The sequence below is a fragment of the Giraffa tippelskirchi genome, chromosome 4 (genome assembly GCF_054371585.1).
Source record: "Giraffa tippelskirchi isolate mGirTip1 chromosome 4, T2T-mGirTip1v1.2.pri, whole genome shotgun sequence".
NCBI lineage: Eukaryota > Metazoa > Chordata > Mammalia > Artiodactyla > Giraffidae > Giraffa > Giraffa tippelskirchi.
This window is the reverse complement of record NC_137278.1, coordinates 33,098,994-33,116,595: the sequence shown is the minus strand read 5'-3', so window position 1 is coordinate 33,116,595 and position 17,602 is coordinate 33,098,994. Positions and strand designations below refer to the sequence as shown.

At 51.4% G+C, this 17,602-nt stretch overlaps 3 protein-coding genes across 30 annotated transcripts; 2 read left to right on the top strand and 1 right to left on the bottom strand.

Moving 5' to 3' along the window:
- Positions 1–97: 97 nt before the first annotated feature.
- ZNF513 (zinc finger protein 513) lies at positions 98–3,634 on the top strand. Of its 6 annotated transcripts, none has more exons than XM_081484204.1 (5): positions 98–133; positions 643–804; positions 1,793–2,377; positions 2,466–3,142; positions 3,354–3,634. In XM_081484204.1, the coding sequence occupies exons 2-5, from the start codon at positions 780–782 to the stop codon at positions 3,405–3,407; spliced, it is 1,341 nt and encodes a 446-aa protein (XP_081340330.1). In that variant the 5' UTR covers positions 98–133; positions 643–779; the 3' UTR covers positions 3,408–3,634. The 6 variants fall into 6 exon arrangements, with proteins under 6 accessions (XP_081340330.1, XP_081340329.1, XP_081340327.1 ...); XM_081484201.1 differs by lacking the exon at positions 98–133 and adding an exon at positions 150–418; XM_081484205.1 differs by lacking the exon at positions 98–133 and adding an exon at positions 469–549.
- Positions 3,635–3,740: 106 nt separating this feature from the next.
- SNX17 (sorting nexin 17) lies at positions 3,741–9,565 on the bottom strand. Of its 3 annotated transcripts, none has more exons than XM_081484206.1 (15): positions 9,391–9,565; positions 8,854–8,928; positions 7,733–7,850; positions 7,029–7,093; positions 6,631–6,741; positions 6,423–6,513; positions 6,184–6,271; positions 5,869–5,938; positions 5,481–5,573; positions 5,179–5,382; positions 4,910–5,035; positions 4,668–4,745; positions 4,466–4,540; positions 4,333–4,374; positions 3,741–4,239 (listed from the first exon to the last, which is right to left on the bottom strand). In XM_081484206.1, exons 1-15 carry the CDS (start codon positions 9,451–9,453, stop codon positions 4,126–4,128), a joined length of 1,413 nt encoding a protein of 470 aa, XP_081340332.1. In that variant the 5' UTR covers positions 9,454–9,565; the 3' UTR covers positions 3,741–4,125. The 3 variants fall into 3 exon arrangements, with proteins under 3 accessions (XP_081340332.1, XP_081340333.1, XP_081340334.1); XM_081484207.1 differs by having other exon boundaries at positions 8,890–8,928; XM_081484208.1 differs by lacking the exon at positions 8,854–8,928.
- A 243-nt stretch (positions 9,566–9,808) lies between these two features.
- On the top strand, positions 9,809–14,314 carry EIF2B4 (eukaryotic translation initiation factor 2B subunit delta). 21 transcript variants are annotated; one of them, XM_081484176.1, is made up of 14 exons: positions 9,809–9,852; positions 10,236–10,260; positions 10,545–10,552; positions 10,609–10,740; positions 10,923–11,126; positions 11,393–11,475; positions 11,674–11,765; positions 12,001–12,115; positions 12,315–12,391; positions 12,586–12,688; positions 12,924–13,051; positions 13,191–13,368; positions 13,774–13,954; positions 14,075–14,314. In XM_081484176.1, the coding sequence occupies exons 1-14, from the start codon at positions 9,822–9,824 to the stop codon at positions 14,272–14,274; spliced, it is 1,557 nt and encodes a 518-aa protein (XP_081340302.1). In that variant the 5' UTR covers positions 9,809–9,821; the 3' UTR covers positions 14,275–14,314. The 21 variants fall into 21 exon arrangements, with proteins under 21 accessions (XP_081340302.1, XP_081340308.1, XP_081340307.1 ...); XM_081484182.1 differs by lacking the exon at positions 10,545–10,552 and having other exon boundaries at positions 10,236–10,279; positions 10,989–11,126; XM_081484181.1 differs by lacking the exon at positions 10,545–10,552 and having other exon boundaries at positions 10,236–10,279.
- The last annotated feature ends 3,288 nt before the right edge of the window (positions 14,315–17,602 follow it).

The window sequence follows — 17,602 nt, the reverse complement described above, 5'->3', positions numbered from 1 at the left end:
AGGTTCCACCTGATTGGCTCTTCCGCCACAATCACTTCCTGGTCACGCTGTGGACGCTTTCGCTGCTTCTACTTCTCACGGACTACGCGTCCCGTGTGGCTCTGCGGCAGCGGAAGCGGAAGCGAGTACGGAGGTACCAGCTGGTCTCCGTAGGGGGGTAGGGGGCTCCATGAATGGACGCGGCGGTGGCGGCGGGAGCGGCCTGAGCTGGGCGCCGGGGCCTGGGCCGGGGGCTGCCCTGGGCCCGCGCCGCTGTATGGGGGCTGCCTGGGGGCCCTGAGAGGAAGGGCGGGCGGGCCGAATTGGGAGGGGCGGGGCCGGGCGGCCGCAGGCCGGAGGCGCGTCGGGCTGGAGCCGGTCACGATGCCCCGAAGGAAGCAAAGCCACCCGCAGCCCGTGAAATGCGAGGGGGTCAAAGGTCAGGGGTCAGGGGCCGTGAGGTGGGGAGGGAGGAGCGGGGGTGGGGTCAGTGGCGAGGGTTCAGGTCTGGGTGGAGGGCGACTCCTGATGGATGGGGTGGGCGATCTGGACTCCTAGCTTCCCATCAAGGTATCCGAGAGGGTCTGCGAGGGTTGGCTCCCCGGGTGCGGATGATGGGCACGGTTCCTGAGGGAGAATCTACAAGCCCCCTCCCTTCTTCAGTGGATACCGAAGACTCCCTCGACGAAGGACCCGGGGCTCTGGTATTGGAGAGTGATTTGCTACTAGGCCAGGATTTGGAGTTTGAAGAAGAGGAGGAAGAGGAAGAGGAGGAAGGTGACCGCAACAGCGACCAGCTCATGGGCTTCGAGAGAGACTCTGAAGGTGGGTTTGGGGGGACTTACTTAAGAAAGTGACCACTGGAACCCTAGCCTTTAGAAGGCGGGTTAGGTTTAGTGCTTCTGAGCAAAACACGCTTTCCTGCCAGTACGACTGGTTTAGTATAAGTTTAGATTTGAGCTAGATTTCTTCATTTGTCTGATGGTCCTTCACTTTGTTCAGGTGAAGTTTTGGGGCCTGGTTCAAAGACGTTATGAATAGTACAGTGGAGGAATCACAGAGAGCAACTGATTACAAGTAAATGCCCTTTTAATAACCTTGTCTTGCTCCCTAGCCCATTCATTAAGAGTTTACTTTTAAGAGGTTTAGGGAAGCAACCTCATTCATGCTGGTACTTCTAACTCTGTTTCACCTGCAACGTAAACTCCTTTTGTACTGAGGTTTTAATCTCTACCCTCAAATATCCTTCCACAGTCTTCCCTGTGATCTTAGCATCACCCCATCCTAAGTTGCTGCACTACCTATCCACTTAATGCCACTCTGGAAGTGCTTTTGAAAGTCACTGAGGGGATCCACATAAAAGGGAATCCATCCTTTAGGCTTAGAAGTAGTATTACATGCATTACTTTGTTTCTTCTTCCCTCCAAATTTTGCCTTTTGAGATAGTATGGAACTGATTATAAATTAAAAACTAAGAGTCCTCACTGATGGAGGAATTAGAAAAAGGTCTCAGGCCTCTGCCTTGTGTATTTTTGCTTTCTTATCCCAAGAATTACTTAATTGTTGATTGATTTCAGTCTGTGGTCCACTGTGAACCACACATTTTTTTCCATTCCGTGGACCTAAGTACAACTCTTGTCATCACTGGGTTAGTCCAGGCTCAGAGGTAGCTAATTCATGTTGAATGTTTAGGGTCACTGAATTGAAGAGAAGGGTGGAGCCCAGCAAGTGGTGAGGCCACAAGTGAGAAAAAGGGAGTTTTGAGTCTGGTTCTGCCCTGTGTTGATGTCTCTTCTCATGTCTGTCTCACCAGGAGACTCTCTGGGGGCCAGGCCTGGGCTTCCCTACGGGCTGAGCGACGACGAGTCTGGGGGCGGCCGGGCACTAAGTGCGGAGAGTGAAGTTGAGGAGCCAGCCAGGGGTCCAGGGGAGGCCAGGGGTGAGAGGCCAGGCCCAGCCTGCCAGCTGTGTGGGGGGCCCACAGGTGAGGGGCCGTGTTGTGGGGCAGGACGGGGTGGGGGGCCCCCGCTGCCCCCACGGCTACTGTACTCATGCCGCCTCTGCGCCTTCGTGTCCCACTACTCGAGCCACCTGAAGCGGCACATGCAGACTCACAGCGGGGAGAAGCCGTTCCGCTGTGGCCGCTGCCCCTACGCCTCAGCCCAGCTCGTCAACCTGACACGACACACCCGCACCCACACTGGCGAGAAGCCCTACCGCTGTCCCCACTGCCCCTTTGCCTGCAGCAGCCTGGGCAACCTGAGGCGGCATCAGCGCACCCATGCAGGGCCCCCCACTCCTCCCTGCCCGACCTGTGGCTTCCGCTGCTGTGCTCCACGTCCTGCCCGGCCTCCCAGTCCCACAGAGCAGGAGGGGGCAGTGCCTCGGCAACCCGAAGGTAAAAAGCCAGGACTAAAGAACCTGGGACATGGGTGGGTGGCCTTAGGGGGTACCTGCATTCATAGCCCAGGTCTCTGTCCCCACAGATGCCCTGCTGCTTCCAGATCTGAGCCTCCATGTGGCACCAGGTGGTGCCAGCTTCCTGCCGGACTGTGGGCAGCTGCGGGGTGAAGGGGAAGGCCTGTGTGGGACTGGGTCAGAACCACTGCCAGAGCTGCTGTTCCCTTGGACCTGCCGGAACTGTGGGCAAGAGCTGGAGGAGGGGGAGGGCAGTCGGCTGGGAGCAGCCACGTGTGGGCGCTGCATGCGAGGAGAGACTGGAGGTGGTGCCAGTGGGGGACCCCAGGGCCCCAGTGACAAAGGCTTCGCCTGCAGCCTCTGCCCCTTTGCCACTCATTATCCCAACCACTTGGCTCGGCACATGAAGACGCACAGTGGTGAGAAGCCCTTCCGCTGTGCCCGTTGTCCCTACGCCTCTGCTCACCTGGACAACCTGAAACGGCACCAGCGTGTCCACACAGGAGAGAAACCCTACAAGTGCCCCCTCTGCCCCTATGCCTGTGGTAATCTGGCCAACCTCAAACGTCATGGTCGGATCCACTCTGGGGACAAACCTTTTCGGTGTAGCCTTTGCAACTACAGCTGCAATCAGAGTATGAACCTCAAACGCCACATGCTGCGGCACACAGGCGAGAAGCCCTTCCGCTGTGCCACCTGCGCCTATACCACGGGCCACTGGGACAACTACAAGCGCCACCAAAAGGTGCATGGCCATGGGGGGGCGGGAGGGCCTGGCCTCTCTGCCTCTGAGGGCTGGGCCCCACCTCACAGTCCTCCCCCCATTTTGAGCTCTCGGGGCCCGACAGCCCTGGGTGCCACCAGTAGCCAAGCTCTCCATACAGACTCACCCTGAACTAGGTCCTTCTGCCCCAGGGCTCCGCGCAGTAGTCCTGACCCTCCTGTGTTTTATACAGACGGACCAGAAGCCACCTTCTTCCTCCCCCGCTGGCCAGGGGGCTCCACACTGACTCACCTAGGCACTGTATGGACCAGCCCAAACCCCATGGGCAGGGGACCCATATGGACCAGGGGGCCTTGCCATGACTGATGCACTTCATAAGCTCAGTGAGAAGGGCCCTGTATTCATCTCCACCGCTCCCAGGGGCAGTGGAGGAACTGGCTGGGGGACTGTCCAGCCTCGCACCTGTTTATTTAACTTATTTCAGTGCTTTGTAATAAAGGAAACACTAACAAAGCCATGTCTATGCTGAGTTGGTAGCGACAAGCACAGCTCAGGCTCACCCTTAGCACAACAGTGCATGCTGTGATTGGGGGAGCAGGGGCAGAGAGGGAACCAGAGGTAGGCAGCAATCAGGCTGAGTTTAATGATGGGGAGCTGGGCCAGACCATACACAGACCTCTGCCCATCCCCTTGGCTCATGGCCCTGAGAAGCCAGAAGCAGCTTGGAGGGAACTGTGGTTCCTCCCCAGGCAGGTAGCCATGGTCCCGTGGACTTTGTGCAAAATACTAAATGCTAATTTGGCATTGAGGGCCAGCTCTGGGTGATCCTTTGTGTAGCCAGCCCCAGGATGGGGGGGGCGGTTAGGAGGCTCCTGGCTGAGAGGAGAAAAGGGGACAAGAGAAAGGAAAATGCCCCCAGTTTGGGGGGCAGGGCGGGATACAGGCACAGGGCAAGTTTCTGAACATTCTCCCAGGGTAGAGGGCAGACATCCGAGCACGGGAGATCACAGGTCCTCGTCTCCAATGCCCTCGAAGGCGAAATTGCCGTGGACGTCACTGGCACTGGCATCTGTACCGGGAGTGCCAATCCCCCGCAGGCTCACAGCACTCAGCTTGCTCTGGAATAAAGGCAGGGTTTGGGGTCAGAGGGCTTGAGCCTCCCTGAGATCCCCTATGAACACCAACCTCACCAAGCCTCGTGGAAAACTCACTGAGAGTTTGACCATGGACTCCCGGCTGGCATCCGGTGACTCCTGGGGAAGAGGAGGCAGTGGCATCAGAGACCTCGTGGGGAAGTGAGGCAAGGGCTGGGGGCTGGGGCACCGATCAGGGAGCAGTACTTACAAGCAACGGTGGTGACTTCACGGCTTGCTGGCTGTCTGAGCGTCTTAGAGTGCCCCCCACCCGCCGGCGCAGCATCTGGGGATGGAGACGTGAGGCGCTGGTAAAGGCAGGATCACTTCCATGGGAATCCTAAGCCTTTCCCCTCCCTCTCAGAAGCGTGAGCCCTACGACAAAAGGTAGGGAGAGCACAGCCACCGCGTACCTTCCTGATACTGCCGCCGGATTTCTTCACCATCAGTTCATCTACCATGGACTGCAAGCAGATACTCATCATGATAGCCTGAGGGCAAAGGGAGAGCTCAGCCTGACTAGAGTGGTCACCCTGAGCCCAGCACCCCTAGGACAAGGGCTCCCACTCACATGGAGTCCTGGAAGCCCTAGACTTGGGTATCTAAGAGAGACGGTGCAATGGGCTCCAGAGGAGGCCTGAGGGTGGGCTCACACCTGGGGGCTGGTGATGGTGACCCACTGTAGCCGGTCCTTGCTCATGAGGTATTCAAAAGCCAGTTCCAGGCGCACCTCACCCCGGCCCCGGCCGGGGCTGCTTGTGCCTCCACTGGGCAGTGGCACCTGGAGAGGAAGAGGAATCAGAGTGAGCTCATTTTCAGCCCGAGAGGCTGTGCCTCTTGCCTTGACCTACTCCAGCCCATTCCCAAAGCTCAAGGCTTGCCAGGCCTCCATCCCAAAGGCCTCCCCCTCCTAACCCAACTCACAGAGGAGGTGACCCGCCAGCACCGCATGCGGGTGACCCGGAAGGAGCCTTCACGGAGTTGCTGGCCAGGCAGGCGGAGCTGGAGGCTAAGCTCACTGTTGCCTGCGCTCACCACCACCGGACAGTCCTTCTCTGGGAAGTCAGCCACACAGGCATCGAAGCGCAAGTAGCCATAGTGCCGCAGTGTCTGGGCCAGTCGCAGGAACTGAAACCCAGTCACCATGTGGGCGAGTCAGGAGGGGAAGCAGGACAGCCCAGAGGAAGCAACCCATGGAGGGAGACGGGGAGGCAAGGCTCACTCACCTCCTTCTTGGAGACCTTCTCCTGCAGTGATTTGAGCTGCCGGTGCTGCTCCTTGGTGACCAGGATCCATCCACGCTCAATGTCTGCTACCGTCTACAGTGGAGACATGGTGTGAGGGGCTGCTCCCAGTCAGAGGTCCAAAGATAGAGTCCAGTTACCTCTGTCCAGCCTGACCCCTAGCCCCACATCTGAGCCAGCTCTTTGCGTGAGTCTTCTTGACCAATCAGCTCACAAAGCAGGGAGAGTAGCGGTTGTGCCAGATGCCCTCAGAGTATGCTAGGAACTTCCCCGTGAACTGGCAGTAAAGACATGAAAGGAGTTTTCTCGACAGAGTGGGACACCAGAGCCATTTTCAGGGGGAAGGGTTCTGAGGCAGCTCCAAGCTCACCTGAGCATAAAGCAGGTTCAGGCCAACCCGGTTCTCCATGACATCGTCGTCATAGGCAGAGTCCCAATAACTGTGAGGCCAAGGGGTGGAAAGGGGTAATGAGGCTAAGCTGGGGGAAGGCAAGAGGCAGAAAGGAAAGGGGGGCAAAACGGGAGCAATCTGGAACTATGGAGTGAAGGGTGATACAGTCGGAGGAAGGTTGGGAGGCCTGGTAGAAAAACCCAGCACTACCCTCTTGCCCAGGTCACTATGTCTCAATACAGGGCCCCATAATCCAACCCAGTACTCTCTCCCTCCTCCCAGCCCAGCCCTGACCTCTTCCTTAGCACAATCTTATACTCTTGACTCCGAAGACTGGTAACAGACACATAAGGCAGCTCAAACTCTTGCAACTTCCGTACAACTATGGGTTTAAAAAAAAAATGAAAATGTCAGACTCGGGAGGGAAAGCAAGAGGAAGCCGTGGGGAAATGTCTGCCACATTCTTGGGGGAGACAGGGAGGCAAATTCACTACTCGAAACAGAGGGAAGTTGTAAAGTCCAGAGAAACTCACATGAAAAGGCTCCATCCTCTTTTTCTCGAACTAGAAAGAGACTGAAGTAGCCAATCAAGTCATCTGGAAGATCCAGCTTTGCAGCCACAGCCTGGGGACAAGGAAGTAAGTACAGCTCATCACATGGGGTGGTTCCAATCACCTCAAGCCTGGGAAGGAGTGCAGGAGGCATGGGGGAAGGAAGACCAGTGTAGAACAAGTGCCTCACCTCCAGGACATCCTCAGTCTGATCTGAAGTTAGCACGTTGACCAGAACTTTCTGCCCGTTGCTGAGCAGCACTTCTAAAGAGACCTCTTCTGTGGGGACCTGCTGTGTCTCCTGGTTGTGAACAAACATGGGAATGGAATGGGAGCACCTCTTTATTAACTACATGCCCGGCATCCAGCTCTGACCCCTTCCCAACTAGCTATTTCCAGGTCCCTCCAGTGCCTTTATTCTCAGCTGTTTTAATTATAAGCTGTGTTTCCTTGATTTCACTGGTACAGCAGAAGCCCCCTTCCATGAAGAAAGGTGCCAGAATGACTCCTCTGTACCCACCTGATTAAAACGACGTGGCCCTACCGGACGGTGCTTCAACATTAAATCTTGGTCCCCCAAAGCCTTACCTGCTGTGCCCGACGCAGGAAACTATTGAAGGTCTCACTGCTCCCAAGCAATGGGTCTTGCCGAACTGTGGGGACAAGAGAATGATGTTCTAGTAACTTATGGTTCCCTCTTGGCTCCCTCCAGTTCTCTTCTTGGTAGGCTCCCTTTCGTTGGCTGATGGTGGCCTATCACATCTCCCAGCTGGCCTCACCCCACTCACTGTTTGTATAATTTCTTTTTTAACTTAATTTTTATTTTCTTGGCTGACCGTGCAGTATGTGGGATCTTGGGTTCCTGACGAGGGATCAAACCGGCACCCCCAGCCTCGGAAGTGCAGTCTTAACCATTGGCTCACCAGGGAAGTCCCCTGTATAAACTCCTCACCTGCCCTATCCTTAGCTACCATCTAGTTAAGTACTGTCTATAGAACTTAATGTTCATCTAAAGCACATCGAACACAAATGAAGTATGAAGTTCTCCCCACTAACTGAAAATGCTTTAAGACTGTTTAGTGCCGTATTAGTACTTCTTATAGATGTCAGGGCCAAAACTGCTTTTCTGGTATCTAGATGCTAGAGCATCCTTGCATGCTATTTACTTTTGCTTATTAAATAACAGACCAAACAAGAGGCTTCCCGGCAAGGCCTTCTACAGAATCAGCTGTTATGATTCTCTCCCCATAATCCTCAACAGAATCATCCTAAAGTTCCCTCGAGCCACTCACCAGCTTGCATGTACTTCTCTAACTGCTCTCTTCTCTGTTCCACCTCAGCAGGTGTCAGAGAGAAAAGCTTCTTTGGGGGAAATGCAGGAAGCACATTCGCCCCATATTCCTTCCGAAGCTATTTGGAGAAAGAGATACAATTCTTTACATAAACATCGCAAGTGACAAGAGCCAATCCACATTCATAATGTTCTCTTGGGCTCCCCTTCCTTTTCCTCAATCCCTGCTTCCCTACCGACCCTGGTCACCCAGGAAATGATTCCTTTGGCAGGGGCAGCCATTCCTCTATCCTAGATATGTCTTTTCCAACCTTACAGTGTGCGAGTCAGCCCCTTCACAGGGTGGGAAGAGTTTATATAGGGCCAGGGCCTAGTGAGCCCCTTGATTATCTAGCAAGGCTATATTCATTGAACCCTTACAGGAAGCAAAGGGCTTTGTAAGGAGAGTTTACGTGCATAGTCAAGTAATAGCTAAGTATATTCACGAAGCATCTTAGGACTTAAAGGGACACTGCAGATCAATGAATCCATTTTTCAGTTGGAGTAGCTGAGGCCCAAAGAAATCAGGCGGCTTGCTCAGGGTTGCACAACTAGTTATCAGTAGAATCAAGACTCTACCGAATTAAATACAGAGCTCACAATCTGGTGAGGAGAACAGAAACATTACATCACAGACACAGGATAACTGGAACAGCTACACCCACTCAGGTGAGTCAAGGAACACAGACCCAAACTGATGAATGGTTTGTATGAACCGGGAAAAGAATTTCAAGTTGCAGCTCAGCTGACAAAAGGAAAGTGCTTTGGCAGCGGAGGGGGAAGGGTGGGTGATCTCTCCATGCACAGGCACAGGCAGTGTACAGACTCTGTAAGACGGGGGCAGAGAAGCAGGAAGGAGAATGTGAGTATTGACAGGGGTGGTTAGAGTGGCAGACACTAAGCTTCCTAGGGAGTTCCCCGGAAATGTCACACGACCAGATAAAGCACTAAATCCTTCCCTGCGGCTGTGATTAAAAGGGAACTACAGCCTAAGGATAAGCGACGAGGCGGGAAATGGAGACGCTGGTGCCCAGGTGGAGGAAAGGGCTTGACGCTGTCTCAAGGCAGGGGTGCCAGTCCCACCTGCTCGTGCAGCCCCAGGAGCTGGCTGTAGCGCACCCGACAGTGCAGGACTCCATTCACGTGAATGTTATAGGCCTGAGGACACAAAAGCAGGCAAGCATTTTAGGGTTGCGGTCTGGGCGGTCCCCTTGCGAACCCTGGCCGGAAGTGGCCTTGCACAGCTGCGCTGAGGAACGCGCCGAGATCTTCCGAGAATTGCCAGTCTATCTCCCCCAGAGCCAGGTCCCAAAGCAGAAGGACCAATCGGGGCAAATTCGGGCGATCGGGCTGCAGTCTTCTTCCCCAAGAGGCCAGTGACGCCCACCAGAGTAGCCGCGGCCCAGCCGAGGGAGGCGATGCGGCCGAACAAAGGACCTACAGGAGCTGGGGCAACCTCTGGACGAATCTCAGAAGTAATATAAGCTCCCAGCGAGGCCGTCGGGAGTCGGCGGCCTCTGACCAGGCCCGAAAGGTGGCAGCCAGACCTCGGAGGCCGCTCGGAGAGGCTCCGGCCCGTTATCCCCGCCCCTGCCCGATCGGGCTCCGGCCGCTCCTCACCACGTAGGCGGAGCCGCCGCTGTCCCCGCTGCGGGACTCGGTTTCAGGAATGGAAAAGTGCATATTCCCTGCAGCAGGGCCCGGCCGGGCTCCGGACTAAGAGGGCCGCAGCGGCTTTGCACGCTCGCCTCCGCTTCTCAGCGTGTCCCCGCAGTCTCGCTCGCCATTTTGGGGGGTGGGGTGGCCGCGAGATCGGCGGTGGGAAGGGATGGGAACGTCCGCTCTGGGACGCAGCGCCGCCTGGCATCCTGGGAACTGTAGTCAAGGGATTAGGAGCCTAAAGTTGAGATGGCCCTTATCGCGACCCATAGCCCGGGGCGGGGCCCCCAGCAGGGGCTTGTAGTCGGCTTGGGGCTGCGCGCCGCGGCTGTCGACCCAGGGGGCGCTCTAGTCACTGTGACCCCGGCGGGCGGAGCCTAGAACGGAGGGTGATGGCTACCTTGGCTGTGGCTGTTCGCGAGGGTGAGTGAAGGGCCGGGCGCACAAATAAGTACGTGAGCCAACGGGCTCCAGACGGCTATTGCTGGGTCATGGGCCCCTCTGGGCCCCGTCATTTGGTTCTCGCGCCACGACGGACTCTGGCCGGGACTGCTTCGGACGCACTCTGCGCCGCGCACCGGCTTGTTTCTCTGGGAAGAGTGCGTGCTGGCTTCTTTCCCCCGCCCGGCTTCCCTTTGATCCAGCCGCGCACTGCGTCCCCACGCGGATCCCAGGCTCACCTCCCGCCTGGTGGCGGAGCCGAGCTCTGGTCATGCCGAGCCAGCAACCAGCTGTGCCGAGTACGAGTCCCCCCAAACCCTCCCGGAGCCTCTCTAGTTCACTTTGTGCCCTGTTTTCTGATACAGACTCGGGATCTGGGATGAAGGCAGAGCTTGCTTCTCGGCCTGGGGTAAGTGAGGGTGCCCGCACAAGCTACCCAGTCAGGCGGTACGCAGGAGCCTGTATCAACTTCATTCCGCCCCAGCCTCCATCCTCGTTCCACTTTATTTTTCGGTAAAGCCAGGAGATTTTTACAGAGTTTTGTCAGCCTTAATGGTAGTGTGACTCTGACTTGAAGGAGAAACTTCGATCCCTGTGGGCTCTTAGCTTGTAACAAGGAGCTGGTGAGACTCAGGAAGGATTAGGGACCGTGTGGGAGTATAGTAAGTATCTAGTAGTGTTTGTTCATTTTTGGAATTATTGGGGAAGAGCAGTATTGTGTGTCTGTGTCTTAGGCAGGGGGGAGGGAGATGACCCAAGAAGAAAAGCTGCAGCTTCGGAAGGAAAAGAAACAGCAGAAGAAGAAACGGAAGGAGGAAAAGGGGGCAGAAGCAGAAACTGGCTCCGCTGTATCTGCAGCCCAGTGTCAAGGTGCGGGGGCTTTTCAAAGGGCTGGGGTCTGAAGCTGGTAAAGGGATGTGGTGGGAGAAAAGAGGGAGAGACAGGACAAAGTTGATTTGAACAAGTGAAAAGGAAAAGAGGCTTTGGTTGGGGCATAGCTATTACTTACCTGCCCAAGAGGCTTGGGTACCTCCTCCTTCTACCTTTAGTAGGCCCAGCCAAACACCTGGCAGGACCGGACAGTCAGTTGGGCACTGCCAAGGAGAAAGTTCCAACAGGTAGGAGTAAAGCTGAACTTCGCGCCGAGCGGCGGGCCAAGCAGGAGGCTGAGCGGGCCCTGAAGCAGGCGAGAAAAGGGGACCAAGGAGGGCCACCTCCTCAAGCCTGCCCCAGCACAGCTGGAGAAACCCCCTCAGGTATTGTCCCTTCATTTCAAGATCTCCGTTGATTCAAAGGCCTATATTAGCTCAGGCTTTCCCACCAGAGAACAGCTCCCAGTTTTTACCTTGGTTCCCAGAGTTCACAGTTCTCCCCTCAGCCTCTTCCTATCCCTGTTTCTTCATCTATGTTTTTTCTCCGATTTTCTACCCCACCTCATATTTCTCTTGATGTCCCTTATGCCCCTGAAAGCAGATTTCTCTATCACTTACAGTGTCTTGAAGACATGATTGTTATCTTCTAGGAGTGAAGCGTCTGCCTGAGCATAGTCAGGTTGATGACCCCACACTTCTGAGAAGGCTTGTGAAAAAACCAGAGCGACAGCAGGTAAGAAGTGGGTTTGAAGTATGGCCAGAAAGAGCCTAGGCAGATGGAATAGAGGGAGGAAAGTTGCTCGGGGCAAAGTGAGACCTTGGAAAAGGATGAGTATTTGTGTCAAAGTGGGTTCACTGTCTTCTTCCTTCCCAGCATCATCCCACATTTTTAAACTCTGGGCCCTTGGCCCTATCCCCCTGTTTTGTCAAGGTTCCTACACGAAAGGATTATGGATCCAAAGTCAGTCTCTTCTCCCACCTACCCCAGTACAGCAGACAAAACTCTTTGACCCAGTTTATGAGGTAAGATTTTATGGAACTGTCATAACTTTTAAGTCTGAGGAGTTTTAGTAATTCTGTTTTCAAAATGACTGGAAACTGGAGGTTGGATCTGTGGAAAGAAGTATGAACATAAGACAGAACTCTTGAGGAAATGGGGGTGTCTGTGCTAGTGAAGGAGGTTCATTTTCATCAGGGGCAGGTGGGCAGTAGGTGCTCAAGTTCCCTTGCAAAGTGTGTGACACCGCCATCCCATCAGCATCCCATCCTCTGTGATCCACCCAGCCATGGTGCGGCTCGGCCTGCAGTACTCCCAGGGCCTGGTCAGTGGCTCCAATGCCCGGTGCATCGCCCTGCTTCGTGCCTTGCAGCAGGTATGTCCCATCTTACTCCCTCTTATGACCTAGCCTCACCTTCCCCAACACTACCCCAGCTTCTCTCAGCCAGAGTCATCTCGAGGGGAAGATGAAATGATGCCATCCTAGAAGACTCTCCTCAGAGAAGCTTACCCTATCCCCCTTTCTGAGGCTTTTGTCGGGGGGCGTTTTGCCAATCAACTTGTGTACCCTATAGGTGATTCAGGACTACACAACACCTCCCAATGAAGAATTGTCAAGGGACCTAGTGAATAAACTAAAGCCCTACTTCAGGTAAGGATGACCGCTGCACATCTGCTCCCACTCTTTATCTTGCTCCATCCTTTTCTGGAACCCTTTTTCTTGCTCTTCTACCTCTGTTTTTAATTTTTCTGTCTTTTCTTTCTAAAGATGTCTTTAAATGTAAAAGCTTTGTGAGCTGTGAAGCGTAGCACGGATGCAAGATGTTGTTGTTGTTGTTGTTGTAGCTTCCTGACTCAGTGCCGTCCCCTGTCAGCGAGCATGTACAATGCCATCAAGTTCCTTAACAAGGAGATCACGGGTGTGAGCAGCTCCAAGCGGGAAGAGGAGGTGATGAGTATGAGGCATGAGCAAGGCATGCATGGGAGGATGGAGCTGGAACCATATTTGGGACTCCTAGGAAGGGCAACTCTCTGGTCTGCCTGGGCAGGGGTTAAAGAGGTGGTTGGACTGTCTAACCTGGGGCCCCTTTAGTCCCATTGTTATACACATGTTCAAGTATCTGGCATGATAATCAAAGGAAAAAACGTCCATTTCTTGTTCCTTAAGTGTCTTACTCCATTAGGCCAAGTCAGAACTACGAGCAGCTATTGACAGATATATAAAAGAGAAGATTGTGCTTGCAGCTCAGGCAATCTCACGCTTTGCTTATAAGAAGATCAGTAATGGAGATGTGATCCTGGTATATGGATGGTAAGGGCCAGACCCCTACAACTGAAAAAACTGGGAAATGAAATGATCTGAAGAAGGGACTGCCCCTTTGCCCTTTAGGAATGAGGTGACCATCAGTCAGTGACATATATAACTGAATCCTCCTTTCCCTTCGGTCCAGCTCATCTCTGGTATCACAAATTCTTCAGGAGGCTTGGGCTAAGAGCCGGCGATTTCGCGTGGTAGTGGTGGACAGCCGGCCACGGCTGGAGGGAAAGCACACACTACGTTCTCTGGTCCGTGCTGGGGTCCCTGCCTCCTACCTGCTGATTCCTGCAGCTTCCTATGTGCTCCCAGAGGTGAGGGCAGAGTAAAGGGACTCCAAAGTAGAGTAAAAGGATACAGTAGTATAGACATAATCTCACCTTCCCAACATTGCAGTTACCTAGAAATCCTAGAACTCTATAGCCTTGTTGATAGCTAATAGGAAGAACATCTCCAGCACATTACACGGCATGTCTAGTTATGACAGGAACCTTGTATTAAACTAGCAGCCACCACGAGGGAACCAGACAAAAGTAACTTCAGAGTTTAGTCTTCCTGTGGGTGGTGCAGTGAATCAGTGGTCAGGTGTTTTCCAAGGGCCATTATTATGATTTGTTACTCATTGTCTTAATGTTGCTATCCTGGGTAGGAGTTGGAAGCCTTATTCTGCATTGGTCACACATGACTTTTTTTTTCTTCCTCTCTACTCTTCAAAATAGGTTTCTAAGGTGCTATTGGGAGCTCATGCTCTCCTGGCGAACGGGTCTGTGATGTCCCGGGTAGGGACAGCACAGCTGGCCCTGGTGGCACGGGCCCATAATGTACCAGTGCTGGTCTGCTGTGAAACATACAAGTTCTGTGAGCGTGTGCAGACTGATGCCTTTGTTTCTAATGAGCTAGGTAAGGAGGCCCAGGTGGGCAGAAGAGGAAGTTCTGGGGACCTGAGAATTTGGGAGGGAGAAGGGAGGTTGAACTACAGCTTATTTTTTAAAACGTAAAAGGGTGCACCTTCCATTGCAGATGACCCTGACGATCTGCTGTGTGAGCGAGGAGAACATGTGGCCCTGGCTAACTGGCAGAACCACTCATCTCTACGGTTGTTGAATCTGGTCTATGATGTGACGCCCCCAGAACTGGTGGACCTCGTGATCACAGAGCTGGGGATGATCCCTTGCAGTTCTGTACCTGTTGTCCTACGAGTCAAGAGTAGTGACCAGTGAGTGGAGGAACACAGGGTCAATAAATGACATACTGCCTACACTCAGCGACTCTGCTGCCTGTTATCTCTTTTAGCATCACCACCACTTAGGAGTCCAGACTCCCCAGTCCCTCTTAGCACCTGCTGCAAACCTCAGACAAACCTTTATGGCGATTTCTTAGGTGATTAGGTCCATGCCAGTGCTTTGGGGCCAAAGTGAAGGTCAGTATGGAGACCAAAAATTATCTCAAGTCAGCAACCATTTATTGAGCATCTATGTGCCAGACACTGAGCTAGATATGAGGAGCAGTATAATAAGGACAAGTAAGAGTCCTATCCTTAGTATTTAGTGTTATTGTTATATTAATATTAAAAGAATACATTGATATTTGTATTAAATAATGTTACACATTAATACATTAATATTTTATATTCTTAGTACTGAGTACTTAACGTGTTGAAAACTGTTGGCCCTTTCTTATCATTTAGGGAGATTAATACCATCCTATGAAGTGAGATTTTACACATGAGAAAACTGAGGCACAGAGAAGTGAAGTTATTTGCCCAATGTAATGCTAAGTAAACTGGCATGTGATCTCAGGCATCCTGGACCTAGAGTCTGTGCCTTTAATTTTTATGCTATGTGCTGTTAGGGAGTACTCATCATGATGGAGGAAGACAGATGTTATCTACAGTATGAGATAAATTCTACTAGTAGTAATGAACAGAGTTCATTGGAAGCAACTCAGGAGATCTAGTGAGGTTGGGCAAGACTTCACAGCTAACATCTGACCTAGTCCTTGAAGGAGAAGAAATTTCCCAGTTGGAAAAAGGATGAGAAGGCAGATCAGCAGAGGAAAAAACTTAGACTACAGAATAGGCCTTAAAATGATCAGCCAGTTCCAAAGTGTCAAGTCATGCGGCAAAGCTAGAATCGAGGCTTATGTGGAGAATTAGTGATAAAGTTGTTAACATAGGTTGGATTAGGTTCAGATTGTGAGAGTCTGACCATTATGGTTAGCCTAAAAAAAACCAGAAGAGTCATCCATTTTTTGTGTGTTTTATTGAAAAATTTCAAGCAGCATAGAAGTACAGTGAACTATACAAAGAATCCCCCTCACCAAATGCAGTAATTATCAAGATTTCCCACGAATGCTTTTTGTTTCCCTTTTTTTTCCTTGCCAAAGTTGCACTAGAGCAAATCCCAGTCATTATATCATTTTACTCCTCCAAACATCAGCACATCTCTAAAAAATATGGAAACTTACCATGTTATTACACTTATTAAATTCTTGCTTATCTTCGTCCAATCCATAATCAAGTTTCCTTGTCTCAAAAGTGGCTTTTTACAGTTGAATCAGGATCCAAACACATCCATACATTATCTGTGGTTATTATGTCTTGAATTTTTTGTAATCAAAAGCAGTCTCCTTAGCCTCCCTTCTTTTCTCATAACATTGAACTTTTTCCAGGAACCAGGCTGATTATGTTTCATACTGTCTCACATCAGGTTTGTTAGTCCATTTTCAGTGATGAATGGATCCATTTTTGATTGTTGCCTGAATTATTTCATGAGAGGATGCAACATGGTAAATTTTTTTTCCTAATTACATCATTCCACACTTAGTAGCTGATAATGTTCTATAAAGAACTCTCTCATCAGTTCATTTCAGTCGCTAAGTCGTGTCCGACTCTTTGCGACCCCATGGACTGCAGCATGCCAGGCTTCCCTGTCCATCACCAACTCCCGGAACTTGCTCAAACTCATGTTCATCGAGTTGGTGATGCCATCCAACCATCTCATCCTCTGTCTGTCGTCCCCTTTTCCTCCTGCCTTCACTCTTTCCCAGCATCAGGGTCTTTTCCAATGAGTCAGTTCTTTGCATCAAGTGGCCAAAGTATTGGAGCTTCAGCTTCACCGTTAGTCATCAGTTACTATTCTGAATTACTAATTCATACTGAAAAGGCAAGATAAATGCTTAATTTTTTTAATTGTCAATTTTCAGGAAGTGATCACTAGTTATTTCCAATGGCATGCAATGAGAAGTTGTTGAATTTTTGCTTTTTCTCTATAAAAATCATTATGAATTCATGTTTGTTTGTTTTTTTATATTGAGCATACCACTCAATCATCAAAATTAAGCAGAGGTTCAACAGGATCAGTTCTGTGCTTTAGAAAGCTAACTGGTAGAGATTAGAGATGGAGAAACAGATCAGTAAAAAAAGATTGCCCATCAATCAAAATCACAAGTGCGCCTAAATTTTGGTCCAGCAATTCTGCTTCTGGGAATTTATACATATGAAGTAACTTAGATACAAGGTTATTTACAGCAGCATCTTATTTTCCCCCTTCTTGGCCCCTGTGAGGCGTGCCCCCTACAGTGGAAGCAGGGAGTCTTAACCACTGGACCAACAGGGAAGTCCATATGTAACAGAGCAGGACACCATGGGACCTTCCCAGATAGGCTTTCCCCTGCATCCTCTGCTTCAGCTCCTCTCTCAGGTAACTCAATAGTAGTATTTGATGCACATTTCCCGAGTTGTTTGCAGATGTAAAAAAATCTTCCCTCTCCAGCAGATGGAAGATGTTAACTACCATGAGCACACCGTTGAAACCTTGTGGGGCATTCAGGGCTTTTAGGCATGAGCCACTCGGCTCCTCGTATGGCCCTGCAGTAAATCTTTTTTTGTTTCAAACTCCCACGTTTCAGTTTGTTTGGCTTCATTGTGTATCAGGCACAGGAACTTGCACTAACACATAGAGCAGCATTGTTTATAATAGCAAAAGACTGGAAACCACCTAGATACCCATTAATAATAACAAGGACTAACACTACATTCATATAACTACATACTAAGCAATCATAGGGGCTTCCCAGGTGACTCTGTGGTAAAGAATCTGCCTACCAATGCAGGAGACTGCAGGTTCCATCCTTGGGTCAGGAAGATTCCCTAGAGAAGGAAATGGGAAACCCACTCAAGTATTTCTTGCCTGGGAAATCCCATGAACAGAGGAGCCTGGTGGGCTACTGTCCATGTGGTCTTGAAGAGTTGGACACGACTTAACAACTGAGCACACACAAGAAATCATAAGAATAAGGAAAGTTTTTATATATAGCAATGGAATAGTCTCCAAGGTACACAGTTAAAAGAAGTAAGGTGCAGGACAGCGTACATGCTGTTTGAATTAAAATGGTGAAAGATGTATATGTATTTGCATGAGCATAAATACAGAAAATGTCTTGGACCTGTAACAAGAAACTGCCTAGGTAGATGTGGTCTGGAAGACTGGAGAGAGAAGTGGAAAAGACTCTTCACTATACCCTATACATCTTTTGAATTTTGAATCA

Excerpts from the sequence above, each read along its gene's own strand:
- EIF2B4 (XM_081484183.1), top strand. The coding sequence starts at position 10,142 with ATGCCGAGCCAGCAACCAGCTGTGCCGAGTACGAGTCCCCCCAAACCC. Across the intron at positions 11,766-12,000 it reads TCTTTGACCCAGTTTATGAG|CATCCCATCCTCTGTGATCC; the intron begins GTAAGATTTTAT and ends CCATCCCATCAG. Across the intron at positions 12,116-12,314 it reads TGCTTCGTGCCTTGCAGCAG|GTGATTCAGGACTACACAAC; the intron begins GTATGTCCCATC and ends TGTACCCTATAG.
- SNX17 (XM_081484206.1), bottom strand. The coding sequence starts at position 9,453 with ATGCACTTTTCCATTCCTGAAACCGAGTCCCGCAGCGGGGACAGCGGC. Across the intron at positions 6,742-7,028 it reads TCCTGCGTCGGGCACAGCAG|GAGACACAGCAGGTCCCCAC; the intron begins GTAAGGCTTTGG and ends GTTCACAACCAG. Across the intron at positions 5,036-5,178 it reads GCTGGCGGGTCACCTCCTCT|GTGCCACTGCCCAGTGGAGG; the intron begins GTGAGTTGGGTT and ends CTTCCTCTCCAG.
- ZNF513 (XM_081484199.1), top strand. The coding sequence starts at position 364 with ATGCCCCGAAGGAAGCAAAGCCACCCGCAGCCCGTGAAATGCGAGGGG. Across the intron at positions 419-642 it reads GAAATGCGAGGGGGTCAAAG|TGGATACCGAAGACTCCCTC; the intron begins GTCAGGGGTCAG and ends TCCCTTCTTCAG. Across the intron at positions 805-1,792 it reads CTTCGAGAGAGACTCTGAAG|GAGACTCTCTGGGGGCCAGG; the intron begins GTGGGTTTGGGG and ends CTGTCTCACCAG.